Source organism: Crocodylus siamensis, chromosome 11 (assembly GCF_052110815.1).
Source record: "Crocodylus siamensis isolate JL-2025a chromosome 11, ASM5211081v1, whole genome shotgun sequence".
Lineage (NCBI taxonomy): Eukaryota > Metazoa > Chordata > Crocodylia > Crocodylidae > Crocodylus > Crocodylus siamensis.
Window position 1 is genome coordinate 28,976,797 of NC_143405.1, and position 17,946 is coordinate 28,994,742.

At 37.7% G+C, this 17,946-nt stretch overlaps 1 protein-coding gene across 28 annotated transcripts in view; it reads right to left on the bottom strand.

Annotated features, from left to right (window-relative positions):
• The window catches only part of PBRM1 (polybromo 1), a 126,682-nt gene that overhangs the window by 18,566 nt on the left and 90,170 nt on the right, over positions 1 to 17,946 (bottom strand). For 12 of the 28 annotated variants that reach the window (XM_090021514.1, XM_090021504.1, XM_090021508.1 and 9 more), the window contains 9 exons: positions 16,904 to 17,089; positions 15,767 to 15,924; positions 14,529 to 14,795; positions 12,922 to 13,067; positions 12,368 to 12,525; positions 11,381 to 11,564; positions 9,722 to 9,932; positions 5,746 to 5,947; positions 1,538 to 1,702 (listed from right to left, as the gene is read on the bottom strand). In XM_090021514.1, the coding sequence (XP_089877640.1) occupies positions 1,538 to 1,702; positions 5,746 to 5,947; positions 9,722 to 9,932; positions 11,381 to 11,564; positions 12,368 to 12,525; positions 12,922 to 13,067; positions 14,529 to 14,795; positions 15,767 to 15,924; positions 16,904 to 17,089 (1,677 nt within the window). The remainder of the gene's footprint in view (positions 1 to 1,537; positions 1,703 to 5,745; positions 5,948 to 9,721; positions 9,933 to 11,380; positions 11,565 to 12,367; positions 12,526 to 12,921; positions 13,068 to 14,528; positions 14,796 to 15,766; positions 15,925 to 16,903; positions 17,090 to 17,946) is intronic. The other 16 variants (XM_090021530.1, XM_090021526.1, XM_090021519.1 and 13 more) reach the window with 3 other exon arrangements.

Consider the following 17,946-nt stretch of genomic DNA (forward strand, 5'->3'; position numbering starts at 1 on the left):
TAGGGTGATAGATAAATAGATACATGTATTTGAGAAATTTACCTCAAAAATAAATATACTGAGTGTTATGTGTAGAACTTAAAATTTTCACAAAGCATTTGAAAAGGTTTCATTATGAGAATTACTGGCTATGACTGACTCCCTGAGAAAACGTAAAATCAACAGTCAATTTAAAAACACAAGGGGCTGATACTGATCACTTTTCTTGCTTGAATTGACATTACTCAAAGTAAAAACATTTATTGGGGACCTAATTTATAACATGCAAATAATTTTGAGGAATATCAAAAGGCAAGACAGAAAAAATCTAAAGATAAAAAACAGCCAAACATAAAAATGAGCAACCAGAATCAGGGATACTTGGAGTTCTTTACAAGACTGACATACTAGCAGAAAACTGCAATTTATCATGAACAAATGCTTTACAACTTAGATTCCATGAACCATAGAAGAACATATACTTAATTTAAATATCCATGCAGTCTACTACAAGAAAGTGATTTAGATGTTATGACAGGGGGAAAAAGGCCATCTAGCTTTCAACACAACAGTATAACTACATCCTAATACACACACACACACACTCACACACACATACACACACGCATATATGCATAAAGTATATGAAGTAAAAGAGCAAACAGAATTACTGGAATGCATAAGGGAGACTAGAAAAAGGTACCACAAGGCATTATTTAGAATTTGACTAAACTGATGTGATCACTTCTGATCAAACCTGTCACGCAATCAGAAACTGGAAAAAGAAAAAGACCTAAAGAGATCACATCTAACACCCCCCCTATCAATACAGTGTGATTCCTTTTATAGATTCTCCAGTGCTTTGCCAGCCTTTGGATCCGAGTCCAGAAATAATTAATACTTCACATAGTGCCCATAAGTTCAGCTGGCTTATGACTGGTAATAAGCACAACACCTGGATGTAATGGTTTGTTGCATAAGCCCTTAAAGTGCAAGTCTATTCTGAAAAATGACTTGGTAAAAATGGCAAATGTGGGATTTCATGCTTACTGTTTTAACGATTCCAGATCAAGTCTGCTCTGTTTACCAGGATGGTGAGACTGCTGGCTCTGCAAACTCATGCTGGAATCTAAAAGGTAGGCTGGCAGTGTCACATGTCACCAACAATAAAGGATTCTTCATGTGGAGCCTACTTAATACTACCACTGATGATGCATGCACTAGAAGAAAATCCAGCTCACCTTTGGTCATGCTAGCAGGGGGTGAATGTTTACTAAGTGAATTCAATAGATATGACTGAATACAACAAATAGGGAGCAGGTCTAGGAGGAGCCATTTTTTTTTTAGTCTTTTTCAGAAGAATCCTAACTACTGAAGAGACTACCGTGGGGAAATCAGGATAATTTTTAGCTTATATTTATTTTTTTAATCAAGAAAGACTGAAGATGTTGAGCTTTTTCTTCAGCAGGAATAAAGTGACCCAAGGAGTGTTCAGAGTTATGAAGGGGTTTGATAAAGTGGATGAGGAAAAAATGGTCATAGCTCCTACTTTTTTTACCTGCAACAGGTGTCAACTGCTGATTGAGCATTCCCATTGGTGTTGGTGGCGGCACCACCCCCATAAGAGCCCCGACAGGAGTGCCTGCCCGGGGGGAGGAATTCTGCTGCTGTTGCTGTGCTGCTCGCTCTCTCTCCTGCTGCTCAGCAACTTTAGCTGCCCGCTCTGTAAAAGCATTTTAGATTTTCAGTTCTGTTTTGTAACCCAGAATTTCAAAATATTATCTGTTCATTAAAAAGGACTAGTAAAACACTGGCATAGTTTAGTCTAATATAAATAGAACAGATTATTTTTCTTATACAGCATAAAATTTGATTTCATTTGGCTCCAGCTAAGACTTTTAGAGAACCTATCATGAAAAATATTCCACAAAGTTTAATGTGAAGTTTTGTTTAATTATTTTTTTTAAAGTCAAAGAACAGATTTGATCATAAAACCAGTGTTACCAACATGATAGCAGCAGTCCAGCACTAGGCCTAGTCCACGCTAAGAAAACTTTGCAAAATGTTTCCACTTTTGATACCACTGGTTCCCCCAGACCAATGGTAGCAATATGGGGACCTTTTGAGTACATGTGCCACTTGCTGCTCAGTTTCAACTGTGTAAGAGTTACACTTGTCCAAAGTAAGATAAGCATTTAAAATACAAATGGCAGTCAGTGGTCCATTTATTCTAGGGGTCCCAAAATTGTTACTAATGGTGAAGCTGAAACAGCAGTGGCAAATGTGGGAAATATTTGCAAAATTTCCCCAGTGTAGACAGGTCCTTAGACAGGTGTTTAGAACATAACAAGCAGCAGTTTGATGGATCAAAAATACTTCCTCTGCCTCTCATTTTTCTCCTTTCCCCATTTTGGTACCCGTACAAGTTACTGCTTTTTTTTTTTTATTGACAGATGTCTAACTCAAATTGTGCTGCTCTGTGGAAGCATGTGTGTCTTTAGTATTGTGAATCTGATTAATATCTACATCAAGTTTCTCACTGCTACTGTAAGAATAAAAGCTCTACTAGATAGGAATCTGACCTGAAGAAAATTTGATGTGGGAAAAAGGGGTATTCCAAACATCCACTCAAGGTGATATTTTCTGCATGCATCTTACTGATTTGTTCTCTGAGTGTTATATCCTACTGAAGCAATGAGAAGCAACGGAGAATAAAAGAATGTAGCATATGCCTTTATTGATTTTAACAGAGAATACAGACCTAAACATTTTCTTGATTTGGCAAAAGATGAAAATTATTACTAAAGGAATAAAGGCTCTCTATTAAATGAGATCAAGAAGTTCAGAACCAGAATTAAATAAGATACTAAATATTTGCTTTTACCAGCACAGAATTCCAAAAGTCTATGATATAATTATCTCTCATCAGTAACTTGTTTGTGCAACCTCAAAATAGCACAGTGAAAGACCAGTTTCATCCTTTTAGGCATTTCCTTTCTTGTTTTCACCATCAGGAAGGGGATGACGGCGCACTGCAACTTCTAAATTTAATAAAGGCACCCTATGTGACTGAGCACAGAAGCCACAAAACATTTGAAGGGAATTCCTGAAGTAGGAAAGAGAACATTTCACTCTTCAAAGTAAAGCAAGTACTTAGGGAAGAAAATAGGAGAAGCTGTTCCGATTTCTCCTTTAAGTTTGGCCAGTTAAAAAACAATCAGAAAAGAAAAAGCCCCTTAAGACACTCTGCAGACCACACTTTGGAATGCTGAGCTTCAGAGTAAGACTGTGATCCAGCTAATATAAAGCAATACTTCAGCAATGACTCTAGCCTACAATCTGTCCGTTGATGTCACAAGTGGTGCAGACCTCCCAGATGAAACTGAAAACATTGATTGCCAGAGCAGTGCAATAATGGTGGGCAAACTTAGAATTCAGTTTTGAGAATTCACCTTAATAAATAGTGAATCCAATCCTAAATCCTTTAGACTAGGCTTTTAAATTATTGGAATGATCTATCCAGCATGACTAACAAAGTAGGATGTAGTCTCTCTGTTCTGAACTTAGCTTTTCCTTATAATGGAAACTTGCCTCATTTGTTGTACATCTTTATTAGTCTTCATAATATAGCTAAGCTAACCAAGGGTGCATGTGCAATGCAGTCTATTTTTGCTTGAATATTGTTAAAATTGTATTACGTATTGCACATGTTCAAAATGCAAAATTTTCAGAGGGTCAAATTCAGCAAAACCAAAACCAATTTTCACCAGAATACTGAAAGACACTTCTCACTGCGGTTTCAAATTATGCCATATTTCAACTTCCTACTCTCCACTGTAATGTCCACACTAGACCATAAATTTTATTTTCACATTATAGCTCCCCACACTCCCGCATAAAATACATTTCAGGTGTGCCCTGAGCTCCGAGCCCAATCCCCACCTCCCCTCAAAATATGGGGGGAGACGCAAGCCAAGGGCAGACCAAGCCTGATAAATTTCAGCCTGAAAACTGAAAGCTCTATGAAGTTATAAGCAAGTTTATGTGGGTATTTAGGAGAGTTGCACACAGGGAGGGGAAGAGGGGAAAGAATTAAAATGGAAGCGCTTAGGCAAACTTGGATGGACACTGCTGCTACCACTATGATACACTAGCACAGTGGTTCTCAAACTTTTCTTCGCGGGCCACTTAAATTGCTGAGGGTCTCGGCAGACCACTTAAACTTTTTTTTTGTTCTACAAAACAAAGCACACAACTCATATTTTAATATCAGCAGTCTTACCTTACGAGTACAGATATTCTCGATTATTCCGCAACCTTTCTGCGGACCATCTGAATGGAGCTCACGGACCAGAGTTTGAGAACCTCTGCACTAGCATATTCCACTGGAAAAACAACTAACTCAATCTTCTCCAGAAGGTTTTAAATATGCACTAGCTATCCTACTGTTCTCCAGAGGTAGGACATAAGGAAAACCTGACATTAATCATGCCATGCAAATGGATAGTGATGTATACACAAACTACAATATAAGAAGGGGAAAAAAATCACTTTTGGTACTTTCACAAACACAGCATTATCATTTCCTTTATGTAGTCTGCAACAGAAAATCTGTAGCTGACAAGTGGAGCCTTGTTACCCTCTAACATTACAAAAAGGCATTATTGCCAATCCAAGGAGGACAGATAGTGACAACATGCAAACTTCCAGTATGAAAACCAAAGCTGCTTTTAAATTATGAGCATGCAAAAGAGTCACCAAAAGTCAAACACAAAACCAATCAACAAAAAAAGATAAAAGAAAAAAATACTAAGAAAAAAATACTATTCAAAAGATAGCAAGCATAACTTAAATAGTCAAGTAATATTTTTTCTAGGGCTGAAACCTTTCCAAGTTATGTATTGTATTAAAAACAGTGCAATAATACTCTGAAAACTAAGTTTTATAATGGAAAGGCTGGAATTATCAACTATAGTGGCAACAGTGAGTTTCAACAGAGCAGTTCCAAGTGAGGATTTATCTGCACCCAGGTAGAAATTTCTTGTAGCACATTACATGAATTTGACCAAAAGTCAAGACATATGGTCAATGTTGGGTAAGAAGGGAAGAAAGAAACAAAAGAAAGAAGAAATGTGTCTTTTGGAGCATTTTCTGAGTTCAAGGGTATAGAATATATCAATCCAAAATCAGTTACAACTAGTGACTAATGCTGAGTGTCAAATGACTATATCACAAGCAGTATAATGGATTCTGTATCCTGTGTTTTTATTCTACTACTCTTATTTTGATGAAATTTTGCATTAGCCTGATTTAAAATAGTCAAAGGACTCCTTTTTTACACGTACTATTTTATGCCTTTTTACTTCCTTCCCTATACTCTGAACAGTTTCCTACTTCTGGTCCACATAGTTCTATGGCCTTCTTTCTTCCCATCTTTCTATACAGGCTTCCTCCCATCTCATCAATTATCTTCATGCCCACTCACTCTTGAATTGTTTCCATTTTGTTTGTCTGGGTAAAACAGAAATTTATTTCCAACACATTTCTCAGTTAACACATTCATATATTGTACTACATAATTAGATGCATGTTCCATATCATTATGAACATTCCCTAGTATAAACATCTATTTAAATATTTGCACAGAAATTGTTACAAAGAAGTCATCTTCCTTTAATAGCGAAACCTGTTATTTGAATAAAATTACTGAATCTCTTTAGAAAGGAAAAAGTAATCAGGGAAGAATATATACCATTTCTCATTTACCTTCATATTCTGCTTTCTTGGTTGCTTCCAAGTTTCTCCATTCAGTTCCTACAAGCCTGCTGAGCTCTCCAAAAGAGTAATCTGGATGCTGAGCTTTAATCACAGCTCTCATCTCACTGCTAAATAGGATGTAACCACTCATGTTGATCTTCCTTTTTGATCCCTCCTTCTTGGCACTTCCTTTGACAGACTTGGGAGTGGACTGTGAGAAAAAGTGGTTATGACCACAAGTGTACAACAGAAACTTCAAGGCACAAAAGCCTTAGTTGTATAAAGTATAACTAAAAACTTTCATATGACTACTGGGTTTCAAGAGTATTTGTTCAACAGCTGTTCTTCCTTGCAGCATGTAAAAAGGGGCTGGGTCTCACAAAGAGTGATTGCTTTATGAGAAATACACGTGTGTAAGATACAGAAAAAAAAATACATTCCATTGGCTTGTAGCCTTTCCATACATAAGACTGACCTCATAATTGAAATGTGGGAAGATTCTGTGTGAGAGAACAAAAAGTGTGTGGCATTAGCCAACATCATTCCAGACTGAGCAAGAAGACTTTCTAAACCAGGAATGCCCTGTGACCAAGCAAGCCAATTAGGAAAGCCAAAAACATAAGATAAAAGAACAAATCTCATTTTTCTACATCTTGGATTTCTTAAAGAATACTACTGACTATTAACTGGCTCAGTCAATATAAAACCCCACTTGTACTGCTGTGCTATCATTTGCATCCTGTATTCCCTCTTGACTTGCAGTCTACAGTTATTTTCCTGCAACTCGAAAAGAACATTTTTCTCCTTAAAAAAAAGTAAAACAGACCCTACTAAGCAGATTTTTAAAAAATGAAACAGACATATTGTTTACTTGGGCTCTTCAAACATCAAAAAGTCCCATGTCATTTAAAGCCAAGTTGCCAATTTAGTGAATGTACAAAGTGAGCCCAACAAACGTGTGTGTGTGTGTGTGTGTGTGTGTGTGTACTAAGATAATTACACCCTTTAGCTTGTTTGCTTTTTCTGCACCCAAATTATTATGACGTTTCAGTCAATCAGTGCAAACAACATTAAAAACTCTTTCAGTGGATATCCATCCATTTGAAAAGGACTGGAGAACTTTCATAAAATTACAATAACCTTCAAGATTCAATATACCCAACTTTTCATATCCATCATTTTTATCCCTTTGAATACAACAATGCAACTAAATCCTTCTGTCATAGATTTTTGTCAGAAAACTACACCTTCAAGTGAGAAGGAATAAGCTAATAATTAAATATCAGTATTAATTTTTCAGCCTTTTCATCCTATTAAAGCCAATATGACTGACCCCTATTGCAGATCAGTTTTATTTGCTATTCAATGTTTTTCCATCTTTATCTTTGTTTTAAGTATCTCTAGTTCTTTGCTCTTAATTTGATCAAGCCAGACTTTCACTAAAATCGAGAAAAAGGTACAGGAGCCTTCCTTTTCAATTTGTCAAGCCATTCTAACACCACTTTCAGTTATCTTGATTAGTTTACTGCCTGTCTATAGATTTCTTTCCTTATTATATATAATGCTTTCTATGTTTTGAGTGGAATCCTAATGTGTACAATTCAGCATGCTTAAGGCAGGTGGGCATAAATATACCCAAATATAGTTTCCTGTTAATTTCCTTCACATTTGAAACTGAGATGTACATCCTTTTTCCAATTAACTAATTATGGGGGTGAAGTTAGTTATGAAAGAATGTCTCTGTAGATTTGGAACTATGCTACATGTTAACTATTTTTCAGTGAGGTCTAGATAATGCCCTCAAAACCAAATCAGATATGATATTCTGTAATTTACTTTTCAGACAAGCAGTACTTCTGAGTACCCTCTGAAGGTGCTTATAAACCATGAGATTATCATGTTTAATCAATCAGCATATATTAAAATTAATATTGATTCCTTTAGTTTTTCCTTAAAATGTAATTCTCTTCCTTCAATTAAAAAAGTGAAATATGAATGTGTATGTTTAAATTCAACTACAGCTTAATATACAGGATGAACAGTTTCATTTATGTAAATTGTTCATCTCTGCTACACTGAAGACAGAATTAGGATGTAATGTTCTTACCAAGCTTGGTCTTTTCCTTTCCATTGTTTCCAGTACTGACTAATCACTGTACTACTTTTCCAAACATCTCTTAACCTCCTTTCAGCAGAATTATGGTAGGTGGAGATTAGCTAAACACAAAATTGCAAAGGAGGGCAGAGTATGCTCAAGAGTGAAAACTGAATAAAGTTTGAGAACATCATTAGTCTCTGCAAATCCCTACTCGAACTGTCTTCTGCAGCTGCAGCTGCTATGCCTGCCACTTCAACTCTGCCCCACAGTTTCTTTCTCAAAAGCCACATGACTCAGAGAATGAAGGTAGGCTAGTGCTCCCAGATTTCAGGGCATTTTTGGGGCTGCTCCAGGGGGATGCAGGAGTGGCCTTGCCTCAGCTGGGTTCCATTTTATCCCTGGCAAGCTTTTAAATACATCAGTATCTGTTTGAACTACTTTCTACTGTTGCCAGGATCTTGATAATATTCACATTTTGAGGTCAGAGAAATCATCGTTCTATTATTTTAGACAAAGGCTGTGCAACAGGCAGTCTGTGAGCAGTTAGTACGAGGCCCATGAGTCCCTGCACTCATCTCACATTGCTGCACAGCAGGAAAGGGGGCCCAGGGAGGGACATGCATTGCTGGCACTGCCTGTGAAGTGGAGGGCAGGTGAATGCACACTACTTGTGCAGACCATGGCTGCAGGAGTAGCAAGATTCCGGAAGCTTACTCCCACTGAGTATGGCTTTTATGGTGTATGACTCCCAGCCACACCAAAGTTGGACAGCACAAGTTAGCTCAATTTCCTATCATGTCCTTCAAATTTTATACTTGTGGCGTGGGCTTTGGGCAGCTGCAGCAAGGCGGCCCCAATAGCGGTGAAGAAGGCGGGCCTCTTTTTCCTGTGCTGAGTAGCAGCTTCTGCCCAGCTGCTGCCACTGCTCAGCATTGGCAGGTATGTCTGGAGTAGGTGTGGGGTGGGTGGGGGCAGGGCTAAGCACACAGGTTCTGGCTGGTCTGGAGCTGGTCTGCTCCACTGGTCAAAATGTTGTGCATGATTAATGCAATTGACAGAATAAAGCGTTAATTTGTTTTTGCATTTACAGTGTAAATTAATTGTGATAAACAGCCCTAAAAAAAAATAAGGAAAAAAAAAAGCAAAACCTAGGAAATTCAACACTGAAAAGCACGAGTGACATATCTTTAGTATGTCTCAAATGCCCTGACCACATTACAGAAGTTTTAGAAGCAAATAAATCAGAATTGAATTTTACATTATCCAGTGACAGGTGACTCAATTTACAAGCCCCATCTTTTTCCTCAGCTCATAAGAACTGACATACTGGGTCAGAACAATGGCCCATCTAGCCCAGTAGCCTGTCTCCAATAATGGCAGGAGCAGATGCTTTAGAGGGAAATCATAGGAAGAGGCTATGACACCATACACTGCTCCCCGGTTGCTGACTGGTATCAGGGGGCATGTGCCCCCTGACTCAAGAGGCACCAGACACGCATGCAAATTAAAATTAAAACCTAACAACCTAAATTTTGAAAAATGACTATTGATTTTTAGTGTCCAATTTGAGTGAATTTAAAATCTGGTTCATTTCTAAGGAGGTAGTGATCAACATTTTCTGAAAATGGATCAAATTGAGCAGGGGAAAAAATACTTCCCCATCCCCAAATCACTAATCACTTCTGAAAATATTCCACTTTGTCAAAAAAACCTACTGTGATAGGTAACATTTTATAGTCTAGAAGTGTTTTAAATAATCATCTCATTGACTGCTGAGCTATAGTATAATTCCACGAATGTTTATTTTTGTTTTCTTGATTGCTTTGTTCGGGGAGGAAAGGAGAATATGGACTGGAATATTATAAAATTTTGCAAGTGCATCTTTACCTGTGGTGGAGTATATGGCATTATATCCAATTCACTAGCCAGTGGAGTCTGAAGTTGAGGCATAGAAGGTGCTTCAGAGATGTCACCTTCTTCATCTCCCATCTCTTCAATATCCTCATCACCCCCTTCCAACTCAGCAAATTTTGCTTCTAGTTGCTGAATCTTTCTCTCCAGTAGTGGAGATGGCTCCTTTTGTGGAACTATGGGTTTTCTGAGAGGAGAATAAAAAGAGATTACAATTACATCTTTGTCTGCATGAGAAGCCATTTCTAACCCTTGTTTGGAGATAAGCCACATAATATATATGCAAAACGGATATAACAAAGGAACCCAAGAACACTGTAACAGTCCCGTTTTGGTTCCATCCACCCCTCCAAGTAGCAAGTCAGTGTGGTTACACTTTAAATATCCTGTCTTTACTACATCAAAACACTAGCTATTACAGGCAGCCCTCGATTTATATTTCAAGTTACAACGTTTCGCATTTACAATATTTATAAATTGACACTGTTTCAAATTTCTGATGTCAGTTTCAACTTTACAACGCTTGATCTGATGTGATGCCACACCAGTGAACAAGTTCAAGACTCCAGAAAAACCTGCAGCCAAGACTCCTGTGAAGACTCCAGCCAAGAACCCTTCAAAAAGTCCAACCAAGAGTCCTTCAAAAAGTCCAGCAAAATCACCTCAAATCAATATGATTGCTATTTACAGTATAAATACATTCATGTAGCTATATTACACATCTATAATTGACTGAGTACAAACTTTTTGGTTATTTTTGGTGAAAATAGGGTATTGGGTCTTGGTTCAGGAACCAATCCCCCATTTATTACATTGCTTCCTATGGGAAAATTGGCTCCGAGTTACAACGTTTTGACTTAAGATGCGGTTTTCAGGAACCAATTATGTTGTAAGTCTGAGGACTGCCTGTATTTTGTTCTTTATCTGCAATAGAATAGGGTCATTCTAGGCTATCTGGAATAATATGGACACTTCTCTAAAAGCCTGTTAAGAAAAGTATCATCAGGATAGAAATTGTTTCCTATCCCATGATGCAGTATGGAAATAATGATGGCAAAAGACCTCCCACTTTTTAGTGTTTCCATAGTCAGTGTTCAGCAGAAAATGCTCATATACCTGATGTGACAGTCAAGCCACTTTGTTTAATTTAGTTTTATTGCTGGAAGGCTCTTATTTTTACTTGTGGGTTAGGATGAAACGGATTTAAGAAACTAAGACTTGTTTCTGCATAATCTTTAAGAAAAGCATTTGTTTAGCATTAGAAATTTTAAACAGGTATTTTGTTAGCATTTTTCTTGGGAATCAGTTACACCAGAGAATATACGTATTATTAACATCTATCAGTATGGGGGCATCTTATCTGAGAGCCTAAGCATGACAGGTGACCCTTTGTTATTTATGATTATGCCAAAAGGACTGTCCACTTGAGAGCACAACAGCTTTTTTAAAACCCTGGTGTGAAAACTAGATATCCATGGATATGAAAAAAAATGAAATGGGAGGTAGAAGTTGAGGCCATCTGGGTTTTTTCCATGTGGGTTTTAAATATTTGTAATTGGTCTGATTTGATATTCTATTGCAGTTACATTTTTTTATTATACAGAAAAATAAAATTTAACCCTTGTCATATTTTACCTAAAATAGTAAATTTCATCATCTACTACTTTTGCAGAAAGCGAAAACCTCTTAAGCCCTTTAAATTTCTTCATCTGCTTGTCACTCTCATTATAGCGACTTTCACAAAGAAAAACATCATTTTCAGATATCTCTGTTGGTCGACAGGAAAGGAAGTCCTTAAATGATAACACAGCACACTTTCCTACAAAGATAAAAAGAAACTGATAAGAAAGTGTCCTGTATTCATAACTCCAACAAAGTTTTTCATAAAACATAGTGCTTTATTATACTCAACAAATTATGCCAATTAATTATCCATTGCTCACAGTCTGTCAGAAAATGGATTCCTACCAAATTAACCCAACCAAGCTTTTTTAATGTGAGATAGACATGACAATTTATAAAAAAACAAAAGAACTCTTCACCCCCACCTTGCCAAAAAGGACAGGTTTCACTGAAAAACATTTCTTACCCCCAAACAGCAAAAAACATATTTTAAAAAATATAAACATTAGAAAGTGTAGAAATGAGTACATGATCTCACAAATTCTATACTGTCATGATTTTTTAATCATGCTTTTTTCAACTTAATTTAATGTGACATCCCAAATGCTGCAAAGTAAAAATAAGGTACCCTGAGTAGAAAAGTCCAATTTGGTTTTTAAAGGATTCAGTTCCAACTACCTTTTAGTACAGCCAAGTTTTTTCTGAGAAATTAGACTGGAATGACATGTCTGTGGATTTCACAGAATTCTCTGATTTCTGGTTATAGGGGATGGGTGAGAGTAAAAGTAACATGCTATGGTGGGAAAGCTTTATAAAAGGAAAGGGTCTTTCAAAAGCATTAAAGATGGTCAGCCATGTAGTACACAACAATGAATTTGGATAACTTTCTTTCCCATCCTAAAAAACAAGGCCATGCATAGCTATTGTACTATCTCATTTTAAAATGTAAGAGTTAGGAAAAAATGTTAATTAACTGGATTTCAAATGGTAAATAACTACCCAGGATGCATGTCATAGGACAGGTCTCTTCTAGGTTACTCAAAAACACTTCCTTCTTGTAAAACATTTTAGTTGGTTCATGTTCAGTTTCTTCAGGATGTATGAAGATTGGACCAAAAAAATATGCAGCTCCATCCCGTACCCACATCTTTTCAATTCTAAAAGGATAGACAAGTAATTGATAGAGAAGTAAACACACTTGTGTTCTAAATAAAATAAATGCACACAATAGGTTGTTATGAAAAGCTATCAAAAGAGAATGATTAAAAGAAGTAAGAGAGTTAACTTGGTCAACATAAATGATTCTCATTTTTTGTAATTTATTATCATTGCATATTGGTCACTACTGGCTCTATTTGAAGCTTACAACAGACTGTGCTAACCAACAATAGTTTGACATTGAACTAATTATTTTGTGACTCAAGATAGGTAGCACAAGAATAAGTTGGTTCATGTTTCCCTGTTCTTCGGAATCTATAAAAGTAGACGCAATAGTTTTCTTCATTAACAAATTTTTCACCACAATTTTTAAACACGAGAGAAAATATACACACCTTCCCACCCGAGGTCGCACCAAGCCATGTGATTTTATAAAGACACAATCGCCAACCTTAAGCCACATATCATTATAACAGAGCTGTTCAAAGTAGTGGCAACCAGGTTCTCCATTTGACATTTCCACTGGAACATCTTCTTTCTCCTACATAAAAGCATGCATTTAAATATTGGTAAAGTAAAGGAGCTGGAGGTAGCAAAAGTGAAACATATTTTTATTCATGTATTTTTTAAAATTGATAATAAATGTAAAATTAAACTTGTATAAAACACACACATTAAGCCCTGAATTCTGAAAGCTAAAAGGTAAGACCAATACTGCTCTCAGTTCAAGTTCTTCACCTTATAATTTTTAAAAAAGATGAAGCTTTTCAGGATGGCAATCCAGAGCCATTTTGTTGGTTTATCGACAGAAAAGTTATTAACTAGTATAGCAAAACTACAATACATCTAAGTTTTCTGTTTTTTTTAAGCATAACATTATATGGTCCAGGGGTAAGTAATCAGGTATTATTAGTAAAGGCAATCATGCCTTAAATACAAAAACATCACCATTCAGTGCATTATTTTTTATAAATTTCATAGTTTGCCCCATTTAATCCTGGAACCTGTATGCAAGATTCATGTCACGATCCACTAAAACGTCAACCGAGGATTGTTCAGCTCACAGTAGATGCTCATCATGAGCACCTCCTTAAATGTTCAAATTTTTAATAAAATATTTTATCATGGGCTAAAAGCAAATCAGAACATAGGCCTCTAGCTTCTTTTTTGGAGGTCTATTTGGGGCTGACAGTAATCAGATAGTGCCTATTTTAATTTGAAATTATATGACCTTAAAAACATGTATCGGGCACATAAAATAAACATAAATCCTAGAGGCTACATGTCTTAAGGGCTGCACAGGCCACATCAGATGCACAGCATAGCACCTCTTACCACTGCTGCACTCTGCACTTGTGGGGTAACCCCCCTTCCCCACCCCATAGGCACAGTTCCCTGGCCCATGGCTCTGATTCCTCCTGACCACTGGGGTGCAATCCCAGATTCACCCTCAACAATGTTGGGACAAAGGGAGAAAGTTGAAGAAGGGAAAAGGAGGAGGGAGAGTGAGCCTGAAGACTCTGACTGCTATTGCAGCTGGAGTGATGGCTGGGGAACGGGGGAAAAGGGGGCACAGGAGGCAGCATCCGGATGAAAGCCCAGGGGCTGCACATTAATCCCCCATGGGAGCAGGAGTTGGACAACCTGCTAGTTGGACAACCTTGATCTAAATGACAATTATTGAAGGAAGTTAATCTAAGATCTTCACATTTTATAAAACTTGTGTATGACAGGTTTAGAAAGGGTCAGTGGTCAGCTAATAACAACTTCAAGGAATACAATCAAGGCTAATACTTAGTTTAATTAAGATTTCAATTATTTTTAAGGAACATGAATGTACACACATTTTATTTTTTAAAACACAAGCATCAAATCTAACAATTTGTTTTTATTTCTTTAGCTTTTTAGAGGCTGTGAAAATCCAGATTATGAATTTCTATATTTTCAACTTTTCTGATCCCAAATCCTCTTTCCTTCAATATTGAGCTTATTCTCCGCATACCTTTTCAAGATGAAGGATACCATCTCCTACTTTATTATCCTCTAAATTTTCACCATGTTTTTCTTCATCCACTTTGTCTGTATTAGCAAAGACAGAAGCAACACGGACCACAGGCAGAGGTACATCTCTTGGGATAAACCTTACAGAGCTAATGGGCATAGTCCACAATTTAATCTTTTTAAAAGACTTTGTCTTTGCAGAATAACGTGACTCACAGACATAGACATCTTCATCTCTAAAGGTTTCTGGACATAATTTAAAATACTCCTGTGGAATGAAGAGAAGATTAAATATTTTCTCTTAGATTAAATATTTTAGCAACATTCCCACACATAGAGTTTAAACCACCAACTCTATGCTTTTTGCTTGCACTTGCTGAAAACAGTATCCCATGAGGTTGCTACAACCTTTGTACTAAGTTTCTTTCTTTTGGTTTGATATCTGAGTTACTAAAATTAAAAATGTGAAAAAAACTTTAAAGTGTCTTACAAATAATTCAAGTTACTAAATTATCTGCCCAGAGAGTTATAGTATATTTATCTATAAAAATAGGTAAAATTATAATTACAGGCATGCGTGTACTGCAACTCTGCCTTGCAAGATACCTAAGCTCTGAGCAGATGAGACTACCACTACTTTGAGAGAGAAATATAAATTCCACCCCCATTAAATCTTTGGTGGTAACACAAGTATATTAATTAGCACCCAACATGGTTAAAGATGTGCTTGTTACATCAACACAATGCCCATAAAAGTCTAGCCCAAGAGAGCTGGTTCATTTTACACAAAAAAGCATTCATGATTGTACGGACCTTCAGTACAACCTATACTGGTGGAATCTAATGGGTGATGTAGAAATGAAAGATTATATTCACTACCATACCCCTGAGGCATCCAAACCTCCTCCTAACAAAATTTAATATTTGAGGAAAATATATTAAGAGTGTACCTGGGATTTCCCTACCACCCTTACTGGGGGAAAAAAAAGAAGCAAACAACTTAATAATGATTTAATGCATACATGCACATGATTTCTACAGAAAAACTAATACTAAAAAGAGTACAAATTTGCCTCTTTCTCTGTATTGTGGATTAACTACAATGTATAATACAGAAAAATACCACCAAATGAAAAATATTAATTTCATATAGGTTCTGTTACAATCCTTGAGTCTTAGTTTAATTTGTTAAACTAATTACTTGTTTTGCATTACATTTTAGTCAATTTAATATGTTACCTTAACAAACATGACCACACATTTTCCTAAAATCTTGCTAACAGGAACTTTATTATAATAGTCACTCTTAAAAACTTCTTTTTCCAGAAATTTCCGTGTCGCAAGGTGGAATGTTTCATTTGGCCGATAAAACCAACAGCCATATAACCATTTTTCTCCTAAAAAACATAAAAAACACGATATATTCTCTACTGAATAAACAAGGGGGATTGTATGTACCATAGGCTGCCAACCCCTGTTCTATGCTAAATGGTCCTGTGTGCCATCTCCAGGTCTGCCAGCCCCCTATATCAAGTGCAGTGCACACAGCCTGCACTGGTCCTGAGTCTTACTATGTGCCAACCCTCAGGGATGGCCCAGGGCATGTGCTGGCTGTGACATGTGGGCTAGACATGGCACTGCATGTGGTAAAGAGGTTCTAGGGTGTGGGCTGCATTGCAGCAGCCTGGACCATGTCACTGTACTAACCACAGTATGCCCAGTTAGGTCTAGCTCGTGTGTTGCATGCAGAGTGTGGGGTTGGGGCCAGATCAACAACTCACAGGCCAGATCATTTGGCTCTATGGGACAAATCTGGCCCACAGGCAATGTTTGACACCCTGAGCTCAAGAGTCACCCATTGCTGATAAAGGACACCCAGGAACAAACAGGTGAAATTAGTGCTTAATACAGTTTAATTGTAAGCTTGCATAGGGTATGCAGCATTTGACCCCATTATGGAATTTAAACCACAGGTTCTGAACACATCTTGTGCTGTGGTGCGCTCAAAGCATTCAGCACTGGTTGCATTGTCAACAGTGAATACTTTTTCAGGCACAGAAAAGACCCTTTTGTTCTTCCCCTGTTCATTAAAGAGCAGAAGTTGATGGACTTTTAAATGGGCAACATCAAGATCAAAAACAAGCCTGTTTTCATCTGCAGGATGTTCATAACAAGGGAAAAAAGAGGATAGCTGGCACCCAGCCGAATTTTTCCAACATGCAAAACCTTTAGATTGTTTAAAAAATAATCACTATACATATACTTTTCTAAGTAAAAACTAAGTACCCAAGTAAGGAAAGCTCAAGCTGGAAGTATTAGCAGGGAATATTTACAATTTACAGTGTTTTAGTTTTTATAAAGTAAAGAATTCCTTACCGGCTGAATCTTCCCACAGCCGCTCAATACAGACTATATGAGGTTGTAAATTGGCTTCTGCGGGTTCTACATAGACATAATCCCCAACATGGTACATGCTATTTTTAAAGCTGCAATCCTGGCTGTAGGTCCGATGCAAGCTTGACAGACCAGTTCCTCCAGCAGAATCTTCGCTTTTTTCAGCTTCTTATTTCAACATAAGGGAAAATGGAAAACCACCAAGTCAAAGCTAAGGAATGAGATATTCCAAAGGCTATCACCTTACTACCACACATCTCTTCTCCTAGAATCCAAGCTGTAGTAACTTTGGCCCCCCCTACATATTGCAAGTGTTGCAATAGTTAATTAAGCAATTTCCTGGAGATTGACTACATGTGCAAAGTACTGATAACAATAAAAATCTCCAACCAGCTATCAAATTAGACCTTGAAAATGTATCGCTAGTTACTATCAAAAACTTTAAATTTGCATGTGTAGCAGGATCTCCCATGAGGCTGGGAGCCCCATCAGCTTTAGGCTCCCAGCCACAGGGGTGACTTTGCCCAGCTGAGACAGAGTCCTGCAACTGCTGGGAACTCTCAGCCCCAACAACTGTGGACTCTGGGTCCCAGCAGAGTCCCACAGCTGCAGAGGCTAGGTACCTGCAGCATGCCTCCCGATGCTGGGACCCAGCTTTGTCCTGGAAGGTACAGGGCACAGCTGTGATCTTCCAGCCCCAGTGGGTTCATGCACTCCTAGGGTAGGGAGGTTGCTGCAGTGACCTCCCAATCATGGGCGGTGTGTGGGGTGCCCTGACAGCTGGGAGCCCTTCAGCTGAAGGGATTCCAGCCACAAGAGCTTGCTTCTTTCCACTGCAGGGGGAGCCCAGGCTTGGGCTCCCACTGCAGCATCAGTAAGGCCTGGCGGCACCAAACTGACTAGCACCACAAATTAAAGGGACCACAGTATGAATGTGAGCCAGCAATGCAATACTGTAGCCAGTAGGGCAAATAATACTCTGGCATGCATCAATCGATGCATCTCCAGCAAAACCAAGGAAGTGA